The sequence below is a fragment of the Pelmatolapia mariae genome, linkage group LG15 (genome assembly GCF_036321145.2).
Source record: "Pelmatolapia mariae isolate MD_Pm_ZW linkage group LG15, Pm_UMD_F_2, whole genome shotgun sequence".
NCBI lineage: Eukaryota > Metazoa > Chordata > Actinopteri > Cichliformes > Cichlidae > Pelmatolapia > Pelmatolapia mariae.
In genome coordinates this window covers 38,937,657-38,961,622 of record NC_086240.1, presented here as the reverse complement: position 1 = coordinate 38,961,622, position 23,966 = coordinate 38,937,657, and the positions used below count along the sequence as shown (strand labels likewise).

At 39.0% G+C, this 23,966-nt stretch overlaps 1 protein-coding gene across 19 annotated transcripts in view; it reads right to left on the bottom strand.

Annotated features, from left to right (window-relative positions):
• The window catches only part of adgrl2a (adhesion G protein-coupled receptor L2a), a 94,811-nt gene that overhangs the window by 37,934 nt on the left and 32,911 nt on the right, over positions 1 to 23,966 (bottom strand). For 14 of the 19 annotated variants that reach the window (XM_063496224.1, XM_065472026.1, XM_063496227.1 and 11 more), the window contains exons 3-6: positions 19,504 to 19,717; positions 7,405 to 7,514; positions 5,805 to 5,864; positions 1,002 to 1,016 (exon numbers count right to left, since the gene is read on the bottom strand). In XM_063496224.1, the coding sequence (XP_063352294.1) occupies positions 1,002 to 1,016; positions 5,805 to 5,864; positions 7,405 to 7,514; positions 19,504 to 19,717 (399 nt within the window). The remainder of the gene's footprint in view (positions 1 to 1,001; positions 1,017 to 5,804; positions 5,865 to 7,404; positions 7,515 to 19,503; positions 19,718 to 23,966) is intronic. The other 5 variants (XM_063496230.1, XM_063496229.1, XM_063496228.1 and 2 more) reach the window with 1 other exon arrangement.

The following is a 23,966-nucleotide window of genomic DNA, read 5'->3' as shown; positions in this document are numbered from 1 at the left end:
GGTTGTCCAATAAGAGTTGGGACAAACACATATCAACGAGTGGCCAAAACACAACTAACATCTATAGCCAATATAAGGACGTTTTGTGCATAGAAAGAAAAAATACAAAGAAATAGAAAAGTTATTAAGCATAATGTTTAAATATGTAGTAGTCGGAAACGAAAAGAAGACTGGCCTCATAGACATTAACTGTTGAGTAAAACACAAATGAGGGGAAAACATAACAGAAACAAAACTTAACATAACAATTGGTCCTGTAAATAAAAGTATGCAGCCAACTAAAGTCACTTGGCAACAGACGGGAGAGGTTATGACAGAGCAGGAGTCAGCGGAGTCTGCAAAATGTGTATACTCTGATGTCTCAGTTACACCACCTATTCTAATGGTATATACCTGAGAGGCTTGTCATTACGAAGTGGTGCAAATATCACAATCATTCAAATTAAAAAGTAATAAAAAATGTTTGGGTTTTTTTCTTTGAAAGGGTCTCTTGAGGTGTTTTTGGTTGTTGTCTGAGGTAAAGGAGGCATAAGAATCAACGGAGAAAAGAGCAGCAAGTGGTCTGGTGAGAATAATGGGGAAAACAGTGAGAAGGGTAGGGATCTTGAAGAGAAAAGGGACAGTTGATAGCAAAAGCTTGAAAAGAAGGCCAGGAAACACTGTTACCATGGCATGCTATGGAAAAGGGTTTAGAAGCCAAGCAATATGAGATTCTGCTGAGTAGCAAAGCACCCAGGGAGAATGAGAAGAGGATGCCCCTATGGACTGCAGCCAATATTCCCCCATTTACATCTTTTGGCTGCTTGTGTACCGTCTTTATATGGCCAGCTTTACTTCCCTTGTAGCACTACACTGGCTGCTAACGTTACAGTTGGGGGGTGCGGAGGTTCTGACGATAACGTCTGCAATGGGTTTCTAGAGGCCACCATGGGAAAATAGGTAACTGACAACTAGATGCCACAAAACAAGGAGCTAGGGTTTGGGTCGTGTCTGTTATTTACCTTTTTGCTCCACTTCTATTTTAAGCGTTGGAAGAGAGAATGAAAGGGGTGCAAGGGAAAAAAACAGATTAATATGAATTAAGTGTCATCGCCACGATTACATATGCAGAAACACGTTATGAGACATGGAACAAGACGGGTACACCTATTAGAAACAGGAAAGTTGTGAGAAAGATGACACACAGACGTCAAAGCCCTGTCTCAGAAAAAGGGTTAGATTAGAGCACCAAAAACTGTGTGGTCACATTTGGCGTCATGACTAATTGTCAAAGTAGTTTTGTAGCAAAGTGGTAAAGTGGTGGGTGGATTTTTTTTTTTCACTGGCAAGTTAGAAAATTGTTATTAACATACTTTCAGGCCAGTTTTATATCCACGACTCTAACCATTTCTCTCTTTAGTTAGAAATATGGTAAAAATTTGCATAAAGTAAAAGTCACATTTTTGTCACTCAAAGAAACTGAAACCCTGTCTTACAGATGGACAAATCACACTATACTCTCTAGAGTGTAGTGTGACTTGTCATTCACTTAAATCCACTCACCACCAAAACTCAATCAAGATTAATTATTTCCTTTTTCTAAGTGGAAAGTTGTACAAATACACTGCTCAAAAAAAAAGGTAAAATTTAGGGAGCAATCCATTTCATCTGCTTTGGTGCAATGAAAGCTGCAACAGGCACACTGGAGAGGCAACAACATGACAACAGTTTAGCAGGTGGTGGCCACAGACCATTACTCTCCATGTCCTTCCTGAACCACGTTTCTCTACTTTTGCTTTTTGCTAGCGTCCTTGTCAACACTGTTATCACGAGACGCTCCCTGCAGCACATTCAGGTTCCGGTAGGAGCGTATGTTATGAGAACTGGACAGGGCTGTAGAAAGGCCTCCCCAATCCCAGCCCTACAAAATGACCCCAGTGGGCTATTAATACGAATACCAAACGGTCACACACCATGAAGACGGGACTAGGGGCTGACGTCCTTTAGTGTGGCCTTTAGCACAGTGCAGCTTGATTGGCATTCACCAGTGAACATCAGAATTGGCGTGTTCTCCGCTGACACGCCATTCTCTTCACAGATGAGAGCAGCTTCACACTGAGTACAAGTGACAGACGTGAAAGAATCTGGAGATGGCTTGGTCAGTGTTATGCTGCCTGCAGTAGCACTGAGCATGAGTGCTTAGCAGTGGGTCAGTGATGGACTGGGGAGGCATATCCTTGGACAGCTGCACAGACCTCCACATGCTAAACAGCTGATCACTGTTAGGTACCAGGATGAAATCCTCAGACCCACTGTCAGACCTTATGCTGTTGCTGTGGGTTCTTCTAGTGTATAGGTAATTCCTGGATGACAGAGGCATTGATGCCATTGACTGGCCTTCATTTCCCCAGACCTGAATCCAACTGAGAACCTCTGGGAGCACCCAGACTGTCTCGGATGTCACTGATGAAATGATCCAGGTCTAGAAGGAGATCTGCCAAGGGTATTATCAGAAGTGCATGCAGACACGCAGTGGCCACACACATTACTGAGCCACACTATGACACCAGTTGAAGCAGCCTCTAATTTCAATTTTAAACTTTGATTGGTGGTATAATTTTGAACCTTGCCTGCGAAGGGTTTATGAATTACACATTTTATATCAAAAAAGCTTTTCTATGTGCGATTTAAGTGGGGTTTTTTGAGCAGTGTAATTGATTACATCGTGTTATTCAATTAAAGCAGGTTTTAATATAATAAAGATCCAATTTTAATTTTGTGGGAAAAATATAATGCAAAAGTCTCCATGTAACATTTTTATCATTATTTTCACTTTTAAAAAGATGAAGCCATGCACAAATAAGTTCATTGCAGACCAAGGGAGCAGGTAATCACTGTAAATTGTTGGAGCAAAATGCATGAATATACCTCTCGTGCACTCGCTGTGGAAAAATGTATTTAATTTTATGTTCCATAAGAGAGTGCGCAATCTGAATAGATGTTTTTGTGTCCATACGAGTCTGCTATAAATTAGCCATCATGAGCGCATTCAAACAAGGCACTCTGAATGCACTTGTGCTAATAAGCATTATTCAGTCCATTAAACTGAGATGTCAATAGCCGATAAAACATTTCACATTTCACTAAAACTTAAAAAAAAAAAGAATTCCATATGCATTGCAAGTGAGTGGCTTCTAATTCTGAACTGCAACAATACAATAATGGAATATATATATATATATATATAGAGAGAGAGAGAGAGCAGTATATAAGCAAGGTACATCTAAAGCCTAGATCAGACTGGACAATTCAAGACAGTACAGCAGTAATCTGTGTGTTGAATGTACACTGTTTAAGAGGTAACAACGTTACAGAAAGGGAAATCCTGGTATTTGTACATGGATGAGAGAAAAACTATGAGTGAGATATCAAAAAAATTCTGCCACTCTGCCCTTAAAAGGCAAAAACCTGATTTAAATTTGGCTGATCTGAAATTCAAGGTAAAGAAAATTAGATTTTATTTTAACTGCTTCTTCACATCATGAGCTGTGACCAAGAGACCGAGCAGCTTATAGTGTTCGAGCACACGGTTTCGGTGTTGTTTTGTTTTTTTAAATTGTGTTTTGGACCTTAATTTATCCTCCAAGATCAAACTTCAAATTCAGCGCTCACTATTATGTCCTGATGTGTCAAGTAGTTAGAATGAGACCTCAAAACTTCAGCAGCTCTCAGAGAACAATGAGAAAACCTTGAAGTGGAAATCAGCAAAAATTTAAATTAGGTGTGTCTTTGGCTTTTTTGGGTGGAGTTAAGGAACCTCGTATTTATCAAATGGTACTCTTATTTAAGTGAGTTTTATTTATTTTAATTTGAACATTTATGAAGCGTCAACAACAAAGTAATATCTATGTGTGGAGTGTTTGAAGTGCACTAGTACTTTACTTCACTGATTCAACGATTATTTCTGCACACCTCTGATCTTGTGCCCTTCAGTCTGCATTCCTATTCGTTTGTGACTGTCTGTTTTTCACAAAAAGCGTTAGCGTGATCATACATTTTTATCCGAGGCCTGCAACACTCCTTTTGTATACATGTTCACATTAAAATTTGAATCCGTCACAAACTGTTGAGTCTGATCTTGGCTTCTGTGGCAAAAAAGAAAAAAAAAATCTATGAAACTTGCGATTCAAAAGGATCCACAAATGAATGCACTCCATTCTGCAGAAGAAATTCAAGTGTGCTGCACCTAACTAAGAGATCTCACATGGATAGGAATCAAACAAACTAACAACAGTTCTCAGAAGCTGCCTCAGCCACACAAAATAGAAGAGGTGAGAAGCAGACGGAGAGACATGGGTGAAGGAAATCTGGAAAGAAAGGGAGAACACATGACCGAAGACCTGATGATGTAAGTAGAAATGTAAAAATAGAAATAGCAATCAGTGTGATCAGAAATCGGTCAGTGGATGAAGAGAGTGAGTCAGATACCCAGGAGGTTTCCTGCAGATTGCACAGGGGAAGGGAAGAAATTAAGTCAGTTTATATACAGCAACATTAAAACAAGCATGAGACACATTCGAATCCACATTTAACCCAGGAAACTACATTCTTTTCTTTTCTAGGGAATTCTTGCTTTTTAAGAAGTACTTGTAATTAAATAACCCCGGTTAATAATCTGGCTTTCTATTATTTTGTGAACACATATCTGCTGTCAACTCAGTTAGGTATCCTGGTGTTGAATTGAAGCATTACATTAAATATACTCAAGAAAAAGGAAGGGGTGGGAGGTGTGAGGGGGCTAAACAAAACAATCAAAGAGGACTCGATGCTCATGCTGTTAGAGGTGTATTTTTTTATCCTATTTTTCCTATTCTGGCCAACACTGTCACTCGGAGCTGAGGGGTTTACCTGTACTAACAGGTGATGAAAATGAAAATATTAGCAACGAGGCCTGCTTATGCCAACTGGCATGACTCTGCAGTTTTACAAGTAAGAATAGAGAAGGAATCATTCTCTTTTTTTCCCACCGATTTGAAATTGCTTGCATAGAACAATTGTAATAAAGAAACATTGTGGCTTTTATGTTGCCTGATTCAAGCAATTACTGGAGCCAATTCAAAGGGTGACTCAGTGCCAGGTGAAGACAAAATTTACATCCTTGGCTGGAATATGAAGCTAATGCTACTAATGAGGGCAGTTCATGACAAGAACCAAATTATAAAGCCAAAGGATGAAAATGGTTGGAATGTAGGTAAGTCATTGCACACGCTGCTTGCACAGAAGTGTAATTATGCAAAGACTTGGAAAATAGACCGAATGAATTAAATACATTCAGCTGGTGAGGAAAAAAAACAACATTTTAAGTTTTCTGTTGTGTAACTGCTACTTGTGTTTCTTGGGGACAGTGAGATTTTGAGGGGTGGTAGTTACCGGGCTAAACGAGGACACTGTCTTTGGTCCCCTTGCTGATCAGCTTAATGGGGATTTCAAGTGTTCTTTTGAAAAACATCTACTCAAGTCTTGTATCCTGCAAATCCGGGGGTTCCTAAGCTTCTGGACTGCTGAAATGTTAATCATGAACCTCTCTATTTGGCATATGATCTATTCAATCTGCATTAATCTGACTCTACAAAATGAGATGCATGGATTAATATTATTTTTTTGCTGAGGGCTGAGGAGACAGAGGATTGGTTACAGGAGAACAACAAAACAGGCAACTTGCCTATAAATCAAAATCTATCACTGTTTACAGTAGGGGTTGAATAGGAAAGGCTGGACTGGGCTTGTGTGGACTGAATCAGACTGGGAGAACACTATACACTTACCAGGGCAGTTGCGATAGGATACATTCTGTGTTCTTGGTCCTATTCTGGTTGGGCATGGACCTTGAGAAGCAAAAAGATGGGGCTACAGACATGCATGTTTGAAACTGTTTAGAGTGAAGTGAGGACTTGTTTTTATTTTCATTTGTTAGACAGACTTTTCTAGGGCTGAGAGTCCTTGGTCAGAAGTTTATTTTTCACCACCACACTAGCAGCCTAGACTGTTTCCTCTGCGAGATGTGAAGGCAAAGACAATCATAACAGTGGGTGGACACGAGTGCACCTTGAGGTTAATCCTACTATTAAAGTTTGCAGTATCACAGCAAGACGTAGAATCAATACGTTGCTTGACTATAAGGTGAGCTCCCCCTAGCCTCTCTACCCCCCCCCCAAAAAAAAAAGAAACAAGGTAACAGTTGAGTGCAGTCTGAGGTAGGACCTCCAGGATTCGTCTTTCCTCAGTAAGTTGGACTCGAATGCCCATTACTGCTTATTCCATGTTTAATTACAGGTCCTCAAAGCCTCAGAGAGGTTAACCTTTAAGTTGTAATGAGTTTCACCATCTAATGATGTTCACTAATGCATTCCAATTCAACACTAAGGGGAACCGCTTAAGCAGGTTTACTGGTAATGAGCAGCGTTGAACAGATGTGTTAAGGAGAAACAGAATACAGGTGTTTTATTTAGATTTCTACTTCATTTCTGTTTTGAGCTGAATCAAGACTGCAACACATCTAAAGACATCAGTGTGCAAAATACTCATTTGGATCTACAAGAGCTGCCAAATACTATTGTCCCATCACCCCGACTCTAATTATTTCAGTTCCACCTGATTAGTGATTCTGGCAATTCATCTAAATCTTTGTCATTAATCAGTTTGTAAAGGTTACACGGGGGAATTTCCTTCACGAATTGCAAATGAACATGGCAGCTTAAAGGACAAAGGAGAATTTTAATACAAAGGGCAATCTAAAGATTGTTTGGAAGCTGAATGGCAATGAATATTTTAACATCAGAGGAACAGACAAAATGTTAACGCTATCTCTTTAGATGAAATATTAGCTTGTTGACTTATGAGTGGAGCTATTTTGTTCTGTTACATAATGAAACATCTGTTAACATATTTCAACACCTGTTGTGCGAATGTATATTAAGCCATCAAGGTGAGCTGTGCTTATGCCTGATAGACTTCTCCGTACAAGACTTGAGTAATGAAACACTGTCTTGCTATTAAGGAGAGTCAGCATGACTTCCTCTGCCCTCCCTCTAGTCTGCTACCTCATAACCAGGCTTGTCGATCTGCTGGAAACACAGTGAGCACATCAATAATAAGGGCCGTGTGGAAGAGGACCAAAGGGTTTTACAGGTCATATTTCATGAAAAGTTCATGGTGTGACACAGATGGAAGAAGAGAAGGAGAAATAGGGTGTTGGAAGGTATTGCAGACAAAGAAAGGAGACTGTCTGGAAGAAATGGGACAGAATATGGTACAACACAGGAGGAGAGACAGAGGGCAAGGAGGAAGGGGGGAAACGATGGGGAAGGGGTGTCGGGAGAGAGAAAAGGGAGAGTTTACAATTCATGACAGAAGGGCCATACTTACTGTAGGGAACACACTCATACTGGACCTCCAGGTATTTGTAGGTCCCTGGGCAGGGGTCGGGGAAGACATCTGAACCCGTGATTACAATGCACTGGGTCCGATTGTTGCATCTGACGAGAGAAAACACAGGAAAGAAACATTTACTGCTTTGCTCAAATTCATCCAGTCTCAAGCAAACTCGGCAACTGAAAGAAATCCCAGAAAGTTGACTGTGTTCATCTGGATGTAGCGTTCTCAGTTTGACAGGGACAGAATCAGCTGTCGGGGATTTCCTTCCCTGGGTGATTAAGCATGTATCGAGACAAACTGAAGGAAATAAAAGCATAAATATTAAAACGCCGTGTGCCGGTTCTTTTCAACGGCTCTTAACTCATGTTCAGGCTGGGAAATATTCAAATTCCACCAACAAAGAAATAAAAAGAGTAACGCTCAGCAAGATGTAGCCATGCTATTGAATCTGCGAGCAATAAAGATATGGCCAGTTCCATTGCTTTTCACTCTGTACATGCCTATTGGATCTTTGCCATCAGGTTCATATAAAAGAGGTCTTTTGTGCTTTGTGCTGTATTTCTTTTAGAGAGTGGATAATCTGTCTAAATGTGTATATATCAAGGAAAAAATCCAGATGGCCTCTCTTATATTTTTAGTCCCTTAACATAACACAGCATTACCTGTCTGCTAAAAAGCTGGTCAGCACTGAACTAAATACCGAGTTCCCCTTCGGACTCAGTACAACACATACAGTATGAGATATCATGCCCCCGCATCACATGTCCTGGTTGAAGACATCTCTCTTTGCGCCTTTAAGGCAGATGACCTATGATAACATACGCGAGGCCCCGTCTGCACATGCACACCTTTTTATAAACACCTCTAGCTAGCTACAGCTAGTTAGCTGTGCTGTCTGTCAGCTTGAAGTCATCTTAACTCCCCCGTTGGTGTTACGCTGCCAACAGAGTGCAAAGTTTGGAGGGAGTTGTCATCATACTTAAATTCAAACAAACTTCTGCATGTGTTGCGGTTTGTTAAATGTCAAGCTGCTTGCATGCAGTTGAAACTTTCTGGGAGGAAAAAAAGGCACAAATTATTGTAATAATGGACACTGTCAGATGCAGCTATCAGCCAAAAAAATGAAAAACCTAAATGGTAGGTAAATAAAATTAACAATACTATGATCAACTTTACAGTCCTTGCATTGCATCGCTGGTATGTGTCAAAGTCAATATCCGTGACACATACCAGCGATGCAATGCAAGGACTGACTTTGACACGTACCAGACATAAAAACGTTGTTAGGATGTCACCATAGCAACAGAGCTCCCTTAGACAAAATGTGCTAAATCACACCGCAAAATTGCTCAGTTGCAGCTCGAGGAACATGACAACGACCCTCGGGGATCATTGGACCACAAAAGTCCCCGGTAACAGCTCGGGGAACACGCTTACTTAATAACAACTGTTTTTTGATTTGATTCATCTTGTCTAATTACCAAATATGTGTCTGTCAGGTTTAAATAGTTGTGTGTGTGTTTTGTGAACGGATGCCAAATGCTATCATTGTGCTGTAAAGCATAGTTACCTATGGGTATAAATAAAGTAACCTTGAATGCTCAGTAATGGCTCTGGGAACATGACCCATGGGAGCAGCACTGCCTTCATATCCTCCAGACCCCAAACCAGTGCACCACAACAAGCCCAATCCAAGGACGTCCCATTCTAGATCCCACAGGATAGCCCTGTGATTCCAGCTGCACTGGACCCTGGGGTCTGTTTTGTTAGCAGAAGAGGGAACCGCACATTATGTGGCACTAGTTTTAATGTTGTAGCTGACTGTGGCTCACTGTAAATACAGTACTGGACTACTGCACAGGAACCTCATGTGATCTTGGAATTTACCCCCCACACTGGTCTTTGGTGGGGTGAGTTTTGCACAGGATAAACAGTCTCTGTGTGTTTCACTCAAATGTCCTGACTTATTGATTGAGCTTCCTCTGAATGGGCCTACATGCTGAGTAGCTTTATGAGGCACCCAAAATGCCATCAAAGGTCTCATTAATAATAACTGCAGCATCTGAAATTGTAGATCCCACAAGACCAGACAATATGAAACGTTTCATTTCTTAAAAAAAATAAATAAATAATAATAATATTAGACATCTTGTTTATCATTTGAACAGCCCTTACAGTAGTGTCAGGAGTACATTTCAGTCACTGCCTTTAACATCTGGAGATGATCTTCTGAGGTTCAGGGAGTTGTAGGAGACCACCATCTTGCTACGCTGAAATCATGATAATGACATCAATACCCTGAGCTAGCCGTCTTTGCTTCCAAGGGGACTTAAAATTCTATTGGCAATGTGAGGAGCCGGATCGATAACCCTGTTCTGCTGATTTAGCAGAGACCAGAGATAATATTTGTTTCTTCTTATCACAGACCAGTGCGCCCATTTACAGCAGATCATTGGAAAATGTATTACTGGTTGCACTGTATTGTGCTTTGGGTTTTGCTTTTGTTTTGGGCTGGAGACGTAATCGCTGCTCTGTGTCCAAATGTTATTAATATATTATTAGGTATCTCGGTGGAACAGGGCAGAGTTGGTTACTGTTGAGGTGCACAGTGATGAATTGACGTAGGGGCCTGGAAACTGGTGCCGCTTTAGTTTTTGCTTAAAAACAAACCTACAGAGTTTTAGCTGAGTATCAGGAATGCATGCAGGGCACTGGGACTGAGATTTACAACACAAAACTGTGTCCAGAACAGAAAGTCGGAACAACAGAAGGGAACAATAATTAGACATCGCTCATTCGTGTTCCTTATGTTCCTCTGTTTCTAAAAATCATGCTGACTGAAAGAGTTCATAAATGTTTATAAATGTTTTTGATAGAGAACACCTTCTTATTTTGACTGAGAAGCACAAATGGGTTTTTTTCTTTCTTTTTCCTTTTGGCAATTTTAATACAGCACATTTTATTACAGAGCAAATCAGCATAAACACACATTTGTTTCCACATCTGTGTGCATCTGTGTTTAGTGCAGATTTCAAGGGGCATTTCACTTTATTAATGACCTCCGCGAGTGATAACAGATGAAAATATCAGCATATTATAGTTGTATTTATGGAAATGAATGACTGTTTTGAAATTAAAACATGCACCTCATGCTGGGACCATAATATGCTGCTTGTTTTTGTGGCTAATATTTCTCGAGTCTGTAGCAGTTTCCATATATTATATGGTCACTTTGACGATTGTTTTTCCTTTGCTCATGCATAAGCATCTCATGCAGGAGCAATATAAATCACCGTGCTTTATCTATCAGATACCAGTGAGACTGGGAAATGAATGCATACTTTATGTTACGGGTATGAAAGAGAATTAATTCAAAAATAAAATTTGTGACACTAATGAGACACCGGCCTGCCATCATCACTCAGGCAAATGCATGAAACAACAGGGCATAAACACAAAAAATTCTCATATTTCTCATGAAACAATGTTGACATAAGTGTTGATGGCTCTTTCTGATATATTGCCCTAATTTTAGAGCAGCGGAGCAGGGGGCTCCCTCGTCTATGGGATTGTGTGACTGTGATGCCTGTCTCATCTGTGAAACCTCAGGCATCCCCTGAGACCAATTGAGAAAAAAACCCCTAATGACTTGTGCTGTGCATAGTTCTAACCCTCATTTTGAGAGAGAGCATGTAATTGAAATTCCTCCCATAAAAAAGTTCAGCATTTTGGATTTGGTAGGGCGCAGGTCTCAAAGTGCACACTAATTAAATGCATGTACAGTATGATCTTTTGCTACTCTTAGGCTATATAGTAATTAATCATGTACATAATGATTATTAAGTCAAAGGAAGCATTCCTCCGCTTTCTTTGAGAATTTTAAACTTTCTATGACTATCTTGATTGCTCAGCAGGATTTCACCGAAGCAAAAGTGAAGAGACTACCAATTTATGTTTTAGCTTTTAAAAAGACTTAAAGAAGTTAATAGTAAATATACTATTTTGGAGGCAAAATTATAATTATTATTATTATTACTCGTTTTTGGGGGTTGTTTGTTCCTGCTGTGCCTATACAGACGAGTGTATGTGATGCAGTCATATTTTAGGAAACTTTTATATCAAACATAGGTTGGCCGAGAATAAGTAAGTAAGTACATAATTAAATTAGTAAGTAAGTAAAGTAATTAGTAAATAATACATTTCAAAGTGTATAAAAGGCTGAAGAGATAAAAAGTCTTAGAGGTCACAGACTCAAATAAAAACTAGCTCTTTCTCTGCCTCTTCAGGGTGTTTCTCACAGATACTTTGAATGTGAAAATATCTAGAATATATATACATATATATAAATATGTTCCAGAATGAATGAATGAATACATTTCAAAGCAAAGCCAAGTCTGAAGAGATAAAAGAAGTAGAGGTCGTAACTTTTTGATTTAAGCTTCTATCTTTCTCTACTTATTTGTGGTATTTTCTTACAAATAATTTGAATTTGAAAATGTCTCGAAAATATGTATTTAAATTAGTCTCAGAATGTAAAATCAGATCACCATTTTTCTTGACGTAAAACTAAAACGACTGCAGGATAGAGCATGATTCTGCTTTGATTGCCTCCATTTCTCCCACCGGCCTTTTAATCACACTGAAGTGTTCCAAATGTAATCCCATCACATCTCTGACCTTTTGGGAGAGGCAGACATCAGTACAATTAGAGTGTGCTGCTTGGATTTCATGTAAATCTCTTTTAAATATGAGCTCCGTCTCAGGGCAGTGGGAAAGAACGCAATAAGATACCAACAAGGTGAACTGCTAGTACTCGTTGATACCATGTATCCACCATATTTAACCTTTTGCTATGACATCATAAAGCATGTCAGAGGAATAATGGGCCTTGAGGATAATATGTTCATTTAATAATAAATCATGATAACATACAAAAACAAACAGAGTGGGAGGTCTACAGCCTTCTTAAATCCTAACAGATTTCATGCCTGTTTTTTATAACTGTGTCATTTTAATAAACTATGCTTTGTATCATGTCAAGCTTTGAGTTTATACGTTTATATTCCAGTTTTACTTTTATGACAAATATGTGGAAATATACTGCATAATTAGAAATTTGGGGATTTGATCATCACACATTTCATCATCAGATTAATCACAAGCACCACGAGGTAATACAGAAGATAAACCTTTAAATATTTAATAATAATAAAAGAAACTACAAAAAATGTGTATTTAGACTTTGTATGAATGAAGAAATTTGCTTTAAAAAAGAAAAAAAATAGATGACCGGAGAAAAAGCCCTGAAGTGTTGAAATATTTTAATTATATTCAATTTTGAATCAGAAAATTTGCAAACTGATTTAAAGGAAAACTAAACTAAATTTAGATTTTAAAGCAGTGTAGAAAGTAAATCTTTTATTACCAATTTTGCATGTGTCACATCAAGTGCCAGTCATGTGACTGGTTTATTTTAGACTACCGGTAAGATGTCCCTTAATTGCTTAATCTCAGATCATTTTGCACCCACTTCTCGATTTTCTATCCTTCAACTCACTGAAAGCCAAAGCAGCTATTTGTAATTCACAATAAAAAAAATAAAAAAATACAGTAGCACCAGCAGCAGTAGCGAAAACAATCGCTGTGTAACTGGAGGAGAAAAGCGACATGAGTGAGGGGAGCACATTAGAGAAAAAGGCACAATCTACTTCCTGGTGCTCCCAGTTTGAATTTCAATCAAATTAGCATCTCTTAAACTCAAAGTGACCCGTCTAGCTCCATTTCATCTGAAATGCTGATGAGGTTCATGGCACAATTATCAAGGCAGACATCTCTCTCAAGAGGCAAGCCTGTTGATAGCAGACAGGCCATTGAAAAATTAAATCATTTCCAAGGCCAGAGAATAGCAGCAAAGGAAAAAAAAATCTGGTGCGAACAGGACACAAAACACACACACACACACACACACACACACACACACACACACACACACGTGTGTGTGTACAGTATAGTCTTTATAAGTATAATCAGCTCCAGTATCAGTATATATAGACCAGTTTATAAGGGGGTGGCCCAATAATGCTGCAGGAAATAGGTTGTTAGAAATTAACCATTAGCATCGCTTTCAACTCACAATCCAGCCCAAATATCCGGGTGAGACATCCCAGAAACTTATAATTACTGTCATATGCTTGTGTTTGTGCTATATTTATGGAGCTCACCCGGGGGATTCCAGGCTCTTAAAGAGTCAGGGGGAAGGCTGTCTGACTCACATCCATCCATCTATTGATTTTTAAACCAGAAAAGCTATATCGCCATGCCACTCAAGTCAATAGAAATACTACTGTGACATTCTGCTGGTCAAAATGTGACCTTTACAAGATGACACGACGCGAAGCTAGAACACCCAAGTACAAAGACAACAATTCAGGAAAGCTTCAGAAACAACAATATTAATGTTCTCCTTTGGTCAGATATGACCCTCTCAGTGCCGGCTCTGTCTTCTAGTAAATGAAAGGATTTTAACTGTGTTCATTCTCAAGCTTGATCAGTTTTGTAAAGAAGAGATGGGAACGCAAAGCTTTACTAGCTACTAAAAAGGAAAAGCTGATGCTTTTTTTGTCATTGAATTTCAAACTGATACCCAGGAAAATAATACATTTTTAATATAACGGGATCATTTTTTATATATATAAAAATTACAAACAATATAAAAGAATATTTCTGTGACAAAACTATTTTTAAGTTCTCTGACATCATGCAAAAAAAAAAAATCCAGTTAATATAACTGTAAATATGACTGTATGACCAATACTTTAAGATTTTGTTTGCAGAGCAAAATCACAAAAAAAAAACCCTCAACATTTTTAGATTTTCTGAGGTAGCGTTGTGCTTCTGGTGACTTCTGTTATTGATCGAATACAGTCGGTAAGGTAGGCTGCTTCTATTTCTGTCTAGTTTTTATTGTATTGTATTGTAAGAATTATTGTACACAAATAATAGTGTCATCCCGTCATACTGATACAATTTGCTACCTACTCCCAACACTAATGTTATCATTTTAATATTAGCCATGGTTACGATCCACTACCTTAATGATAACTTCACAGACCGCTAGTGTGGCTATCTTTAACGTGTGTGCAGGTCATAACTGTTTAATACTTCAGAGCTTTCCTGACTGCTTAAAATTCCTCATAGAGAGTAGTTCAGTGTTTCTATGTTAATTGTTTTTTTGTTTTGTTTTTTTACAGAAGTGTTATTGTGTTAGTGATCAAATTTATCTGAAAAACTGGAAACATTTCCAAACTGTAAGAAAATGTATCAATTTAAAAACTCTGTTGAATCTAAGTGCATATCATATGTACTTTAGTACTATTAATATCAACAGTAGCAGGCCTCACTTGCTGCATTGCCCAGATTCTCCAATACATACTCCAGACTTCATACGTGGGAAACCAGCGTGTTGCCCCACCCATCTAACATGATGTGACATGTGTGTTGGTAAATCTATTTCTCTACTTACGTTTCATGTAATTCAGCACTGGTATTAGCAGTTGTTAGCCTAATGAGCTGACTGTTCCTACACTTTATTTTTTGAGTGGAGAGCAGTTTCATGCCTCATGAACTTTTGAACATCCCTGTGAAACGTCCAAGCGGAATCTGGATCTTTATGAAATCTTAATCGGCTGCGCTTTAAATAAACACTAACGTCGTACATACAGAGAGGAAGAACAAGGCACTGTGCTGTCAGGCGGCAACAATGGAGCTCCTCGGAGAGCCTCGCGAGCCGCCCCTGACATTGATATAAATAGTGTAAGCGGCATCATTTAGTCTCCAGAACTGCTTCACATTCATTGACAACAACTTCAAAGATGCAGCTAATTGCATGTTAATGTTTTTACAACATGTTATATTTGTAAAAATCTGCTGCATTTAATATGTCATTATGAAATATAACATTTCAAATACACGGTTGTTGACTGGTAATAATAATAATTGTCACGATAATTATTAATTAATAATCAGCTCGGTGTAACTCATGCTGTCCCCTAATCCTGCTGATGAATTTAATCTTCTCTGTTAGAAAGCTATCTGCACTGATCATTTTCATCAATGATACGCTCTTTAAAAAAAAAAACCATGATGCACAGGCACCAATCATGTTATGTTACAGCAATCAATGACCTTGTTATCTAATACTTACAATGAACCTCATTAGTCAAAGAGAAATCAATAGATGTAAGCTGCCCATATTGTATATCCTTTTTTTTTTTTTTTTGGAGGAGATGATTAGTCGAGGTGCTTCACTGTCATGTTTTCTTATTCCTTGAACTGTGATGGAGACTGATGGACAGATTTAGATCAGTAACATCTAAGCACCAGATGGTTGTTGCATGCACAAGTAAACGCACTACAAAATAATATTCAAATGCACTTAAATTACAGTTTTAATTTAGTAGATGTTATCTGTGTGGCGAGAATGTGTTTGTAGTCATTATCATTATCATCAGCGTAGATGAGGAAATGTAATCATTAACAACTAAAATCCTGAAAAGAAAGAAAAAAAAAACACATCACTGAATATTATTACCAATGAATTAATTATTTCAAACTGTACTGCCATGCAGTTTCACATCTGCTGGGGAGGTGTCCACATGAAAAATTCCTGTACAGATTATCACCCACTTGAGTCGACTAATTGCTTGCAGCTGAATGTTCTAATTGAGCCACAACAGTCCTAAGGCTATTTTCATAAAATCATTGTGCTCATGAATATAATATGCCAGCCAGATATAAAAACAACTTGGAGTGCCAACAGGATCTATCAAACTCAGTGAAGCCTCAATCCAATTCTCCACACTTCGGGGCCACATCAATTTCGGATGTTTAAAAGTGAACACAGTTTTCCACACACGAGTACTAATGTGATTTCCCCCCACACACTTAAATTAGTAGACCAGAGTAATTATGGCAACAAATATTTTTGGTTCTTGAATCCCTTTATTGATGTAGGCTGTACAGTAGGAAATACTATTTTCCTTTTTTTTTTCCACATACAGTGTGTGTGCAGGGGAGTGTTCAACAAAGGGAACGTTTTCAGCTGAGCTAGCCTCAGCAGGAGCCAGACAGCAGAGCAGAGTTTAGGCTCGGAGAGGAACGGAGGGCTCAGACCTCATGCCAATGAAACAAACACTGCATTCCAAACAGGCAAAACAATCACCACGTTCCTTTTTTTCCCCATTTGAGGATAATTATTTTTGGCAGCAGGGGCAATCTTTCATTACATTTGCTTCCTATTTCAGTCTATTGCTGTAAATAAACGGGCAAGAGAAAAAGAATGTGTAATTAGTCCCATATGCAGTCTTGGACATTTGTCAAGTTGTCCTTGAATCTATTTTCATGTCAGTGCACTTGTTTTGCTTTTTATGATACTGACTACATAAAAACTCCAATCCATGCTTTCCACTCGTATAAATAATGACTCACTAATCTGTTCTCACATTTCCATGGTGATCTCAAAAGAACTTTATGTGTGTTTTGTCAGACGTAGGTCTTGTAAAGTACCTGTTTTGTGGATTTTGAACTCGTGTCCCTCGCAGAGACCTCTTTTATGACAGTTTTTTCTCTCTCTCTCTTTGAACACTACAGCACCGACATCACGGTGCTAAAAACACATTTAAAACAACATCTGAAGTACAGCCTCTGGCACTCTCAGGATGTGAGGAATGAACCCCAGTCCTACAGACATCAGTGTCTGAACTAGAGACACTGGTAGAGAGCGTTTTTGGGATTTGTTGTCAGCCTCCTGCTGGGTTGGTATTTGTGCTTCAGTTTACTGTTTACTGTTGTGTATGAGCGAGGCTGAGGGCAGCGTAATACATATGGCCACAAGCGGAGAGAAGGCAGGCTGCAGCCTTTCAGGACAGACAATGTGAGTCAGCTATCTGACTTCATCAAATAGGACTTGACAATAACCCCCCTGAATACAAGGGCTCTACTTTTTTATTTCATTATTTTTTTTATTTCCCAAGGCGGCGTGCCAGAGTTGCTGACGCTCTCATACCGTCCAATATCTCTCTCTGTGGCAGTCATATGTCATTCCAGCCTGTGCACTTTGGCTCCGATGGCATCCCTGTGTGACAACTGGTCTCGTGTATTAGGTCTCATGTATGCAGCGTTCCTGGTTGAACCAAGTTTGCAAGTGTGTGTGCACGTCAGTGAACGTGTCGATAGCTTTGCATTTAATGACAGCTACAGGGATGGTTACAAGCTTGCATTGTGGTGTTATTAAACTGTCCATTAGCAACCTTTTTTTTAATAATGGAAATAAAACAAAAGAAATGTTTCCATGAGAGCGTTGTGAAGGAAACTGAACATTTTTACATCAATACAAATAAAAACTAAATGAAAATGTGCAAGGCTCGCAAAAACATGTTTATTTTTTCAATGTAAAGTTTTATTCATGTGCTTACAGTAAATCTGGAATCAGTAGTATTATCTGGCATAATTTTATCTGACCTCTTGGACTGAAATACATTTATGAGCTAAATTCCTTGAGAAATGTCCTTTTATCCTTGGTGACATAACACAGTCAGAGTTACGTAATAATAAAATGAACTGAAATTACTGACTTGGTCTGCAGTGTTAGCATTGTGACATTGCAAATAATGAATAATCTGCAAAATTGGAATTAAATATTTTTAGTGTTTGTTGTCTCATAAAATCCTAAAATTCAGTTTGGACTAAAGGCTGAAGTCTAATGAACTCATGCTCTCATTGTATTGTTGGTGCGTTAGTGTTTGTTAAAGCAACTCAGCAAACCTGCAATGTGAAAAATGTGAATATCATTAAGATGCATATTTTATGTATTTCACGTTGACTTTTTTAAGCCCCGGCTCAAAACAGCTTTGGTGCATGTTGCCTTTCGTTTCCTTAGAAACATTAATGACCGCCCTCAGATGTTCTCGTAATACCTTCTTCTAGTATTGCAAATAAATGAACAGGAGTGGAGAAACTTCTCTCCCTCAGACCACACCATTGTTGTTCTTGGAACTGCAAAATGGTTAACACATGACTTTATGCCATTAGACTTTGGCAGTTGGTGGTGAATTGACAAATGCAAAACTTAGTGAGTTGAATTGTATATTTCATCTTAAAAGTGTCAACCCCAAATTTTGCGGTCTGAATGGAAAGCTCAGTACAGATACATATCCAATAAGGTCAGCTGCAGAAAAATAACTGTATCCATGCACTTTTGATTGAGTGCATTTATTCAATTCTGACACAATTTTTTGGTGCCAATCTAAAGCAATACTGGGTGCCAAAGTTAACGCTATCAATCAGAGTGTGAATATCAGCTATGGAGCGTCTTTGAATCATGCTAACAGCCTGCTCTTAAACTTACCAGGAATTTACACATGAGATCAGTACGATTAAGGAAGTTTAGGAAATTCAGATAGTAGAAGTAGTGTTTAGAACATTTAGAAAAGTAATACACATTATACTGTAGAAATACTCCAGAATTCTAATCTTCATCATAATCAATATTTATCATATACATTTTTTTCATTTTTATTTGTTTTTAAATATTTATTTATTTTATCACATAAATGCAGATATTAAATGTATGTATATAAGAGCAGAAATGACAGCAGTTTGGATGGGAAGCTTTGTTACTGTACTCTGTGACTTCTGTGTTTTAATCTGCCCTCCCTGGGCTGTTTGCCCAAATTGATTTAAAATTCCAAGTTCTGATGAAATTTCTAATTCTCTTCTGCTCGGTTTCGGCTGTCTCAGTAGTGCAATCTTATTACACACTCATATTCCGTTTTTCTGTTTTTATGCAACTGACAGCAACACTGTTATTGTTCTGGGTGACTTTTACTCCAAAGCCAGGGGATACGGAGGATTCTTTTCTCAACACAGGATGCCAACAGGGGCAACCATGCAAAATGAAATGGTCAACAGCGGTCCACGACAAAGAAAATGTTATCATGCTTATCAATCATTTCACTTCTGTGACAGCGGAAAGTATCTTTAGGTTTATTTATTATTATTACTGTTATTATTTGGAGGTGTCTGCAGTGTTACCTTTGTGACATGATCTTGTAGGCGTCTGGAAGATAGCAGTTTATGTTCTCCATCTGGAAAGGGTCGGCATCGCAGATCTTGTCGTCCGTTCGGCCATAGTTGGCGCTTTCGATCATAATGACATCACTTCCTGGACACCGCAAATCAATGGGGTAACCCTCACAAGACAGCTCTCTCCGCACTAAGCCAAATGGCAGGGCAGCTCGACTAAACCCTGAGGGAGAAGAGAAGGAGAAGGAGCTCTATCAGTGCGGATCGAAGCGTGGAACTACGCCGACTTAGCGGAAGAGGGAGGCAGGAGACAAAAGAGATCAGAGGTGGATATACACAAAGGAAGCATCTTCAAACATCGCTTTCTCTTATTTTATTCAGAAGATATAACTTTTCATCAATATAAATAAGAAATCTAAAGAGTAAAAGCCCAGACTGGACTGCAACTCTGACATACATCAGTATGTCGAGTGAACATTTCAGATCTAAACCGCACCAGGGAGCTAATGGTGTTAGTATGTCATCCACGTGCCTTAACTGCTACTAAAAAAAAAGAGAAATCAATATTTGTCATTAAAGTCTAGTTTGTCAGCTTAAATGTCTGGAGCCTTGTTTCCCCCTGTGACCATCTACATAAGCATGCCGACACAAGAACAACCTTTAAAGGCTGATGTCACGTTAACATAAACAATTAAATAAATACATTTTTAACCATCTGTTTTCTTCTTTGTCTTCTCCGCTGTTGTCGCATGTTTCGCTTCAATACGGAAACTCACTGACATTGCAGAGTCTATCACTGGAGACTTGCGGTTTACTTGCAATGCTCATTTTTCTATCCAAAATGAAAAAGAACAACAAGCATGACAACATGAGTGTAATTTAATCCACTTTCCAGTGCTGACAATCGAAGGCAAGGCTATTGGGAGGCTGAAAAAAAGAAAAAAAGGTTTATGAATGTGAGTGTGTTCAGTGTGTGTGTGTGTGTGTGTGTGTGTGTGTGTCAGGGAGGGTGAGGGGGGAGGAAAAATAGAAAAGAAATCAATATTGTGGCTCGGCGAATACGAACAATGCCAAAAGCCATATTTAAACTAAAAGTGAACTACCTGCATAAACTATACCGGTCTACATACTGCATGTCTTTTTGGCGAGAGCAGCTTCCTACAGCTATGTCATGTCAGATATCAAAGAAACCTGGCGTGGAGCTAAAAATGATTTTCAGATGCTTCTCTGCAGACTCTGACTGAATCACGGCTGAATAAAAACTACAGTTTATCTGCATCTCAGTCACCTTTATAGTGCTTTAAACATCACATGGTTGATGGCTTTGTTTCCGAAGAACGCGTTTCCTTAATGAGCTTTATTCACAGTCGCAAAAGAAAATAAAGCACGCAGCCGCCGCCGCCACTTCTAATGCACTAATTCGTTTGGCTCCTGGACAAGTCAGGGCGATCCATATGTGCAGTTGTTTGGAATTATGAAGCACTTTATTACTTCATGAGGCATTGTGTGACATGTTCTTTTGTGGCAGCTGTTTACTTAAAGCCACCGAGTAAATTGGTCAAGAAAGGCTAAGTTCATTGTAACCTACTGAATGATTCATCAATTAATTACCAAAACAATTATCTTAGTGTGATTTAAACACAAAGCTACAGTGGCAGGGGATTAGCATTCTGCTTTTTCTGCTTTGCCTCGTAATGCTCCTGTGGTATTTTACAAAGTAAGATAAATGTCAGCTTGTATTGCCAGATCCACCGTTTGTGAGCCAATCAGGTGAAAGGCCTGTTTCTGAAGGTGCTCGGTGAGGAGCTCGGGGTAAACAAAGGATATATCTGTATGGATGAGGGCAGCTGCCCTGGCCTATCACTAAAAGATTTTTATTTTTTTGGGAGCATAAAATCATCAGGGAAGGATCTTTTTTCCTCCACTTGCACTTTTTGACAGCAAACTTTCTCATGTGACCAATAGACATGAAAAAGTAAAGGCTTTCAAATATGATAGGTTTCGGCTGTATTTCATTTTTGCAGCCCTTTTCTCTCTCGAGTCAAAAAGAACGCTTAAGGTGATAAACAATATATCAGAGATGTTGGCTTGAGAGAAAAAAGCCCCTGAAACACAGCATGTTAAGAACAGGACTTGACAGCCAATCTTGAGTTCGTGTCAATGCACTCCAGCTTTGTCAAAAGACTGAAATATGATGTGTAGTAACTACAAGAGCCTATGTAAAACATCACTCAAACCCGTATCGCAATTTTTACGCTTAAATCATGTCACAAGAGTGGTGGATGTGTAATGGAAACTCATCTATTGCTTTTCTGTCAGCTGTTGTCACATCAAATGAAGAATTGACAGCTTTCACTTTTTTTCTGCATATGAGGAATAAAAATCATTTTAAAACGTGTGATTTCAATAACTGAAGCCAACATTTTTGCTACCCTGCCTTAATATAAAGGTGACCGGGCAGCAGATAAGCATGACTGGGTGGGATACGTTAAACTTGGCCTACTTTGTGGCTCCAAGTGATCTGTTTTTTTGGCCATGTGTAAGACCTCTGAGTTTGATCTCCAAATCCACAGCCAAACCCACTGATGCTCTGCGTTTCTGGATCACTGTTAAAACACTTAAATCACTCTGCAGGGCCTTTACAATCTCCACTTCTGGTTTTTTATGATTTAGAGCTGATGCAGTCTCTGCGCTTAAGTGGGAAAACAGCGGCCGGAGCAATGAGGAGATAAATGTAGGCTCAAGAGTACGGTACGACTTCTACCAAAACGCGCTGGCAACGCTGTGAAATAATTTTCTTGTTCATATTCCTGGTTCTCAGACAAAATTGCTGTCCTCTAAACTCATTTCATTCGCCAGCTGGGCTTGTGCATCATGAACCAAAAGCAGCATCGTAAACAACCTCCAAAAGCCTCTCTCAATTGATTAGGCCTGAGGCTGATTTTTTTTTCCTCTCTCTGGTGTCAGATGGTATTTTTAGTTCATGGGGAGATGGGTGACAAAGATAAATCAATATGGGGGGACAAACAATAGTTCTGTAAACAAATGTCAGTGGAATAGATGGGAGTCCTTATTTCTCAATTAAGTTAGTAATGTTGTATTGTTTGTACAAGTATTTCATTTCATTTATTCAGTTTTGGATGAGATCCTCAGAAAATCTGTCCTCCTCACATACGCATTTGTCACTGTTTCACTTAAATAAGTATTGACCAAGATCGGCCCCACAAGAAAAAGAAAAAGAGAAAAAATCATTTATTCTCTGCTATGCCGAGAGACTAAAATGTGCACTTTGAATAATGTTTGCTTAGGTTCTTTTATACTGTATAATAGAGGCTTTGTGCCACTCCTGAAAATAAATCCTCTTTGTCTGTTTTCATATAGATAGTATGAAGGAACCAAAACACCATCGATCACGCATCGCAATTACAAGAGAATAATATGATCACACTGAATCTAACATAAACAAATCCAATGCTTACTGTCTCACTTAACTAAATGATTTCATTATTCAAATGAGCCAGAAAAGTAATCATTATTTTGCTCATGGGGCCATTAGCATAACTATTCAGCGAATGCATGATATGAAAATTATTTACTTTCCATATGGTGACAGTAAAACATGTCAAGAATATCAATACGCGGCAGATGCTAAAATATTGACTACGTAAACCATCTATTTTGGTTTTCCTGCGCACTCTTGCTGATGTTCTAAAAACCCATCCAGACAGAGCTCACCAGTTAATTGGAGGAGCTGAGGGCACTTGTTGCTATATTATGTTTCAGGAACCTCTTTACCTCAGAGCTTTCTACAAAGAGGCTGCTGAGCAGACAAAATGGCGCCACCCAAGTGTACGCTGATGGTTCACGGACAGAAAAACATAATCACAAGTCTGAGCCTGGAAAGAGTTTTTAGACGTGCTCGTTTCCTCGTGTCTTTTCCGAGCTATGCGGCCACGTGCTCATAAAAGAAGCCCAGCAGCCCCATGTTCACTGATAGCACGCACTTCAGAGATCTTAAAATACGAGATGCTATTTTACTCGCTTTGATGTGCTTTCACTTTAAGATAGTGCACTCGAATGTATACAAGCTCTTAAAAGATAGATTTATATCAATCAAACGCGGAGAAGGAGAATGTTTTGAAGCATTCTCGGCATTAATTAAACAGCAGGGAGTGAAAGTTTAAGACATAGACAAAAAAAAAAAAGATATAATATGGAAAGCTCAGTCCTGTCACCGTGGCAACATGATGGGCGCAGAGACATTATTGGCCAGGCCCTTATCGTGGCCCTGTTGACGCTCTTTCTAATCAGAAATTCTGGTCAGCCACCAACCCCACCCCACCACCACGACCACAAGAAGACCACTCCGGCTCATCGTCATCGGCTGTCACGGAGCAGAGAGAGGATTGCTGACATCATCCTCCCGTAAAGCATTCAGTTAGGGCTCTACCCTTTCTTTAACGTGATGCGAT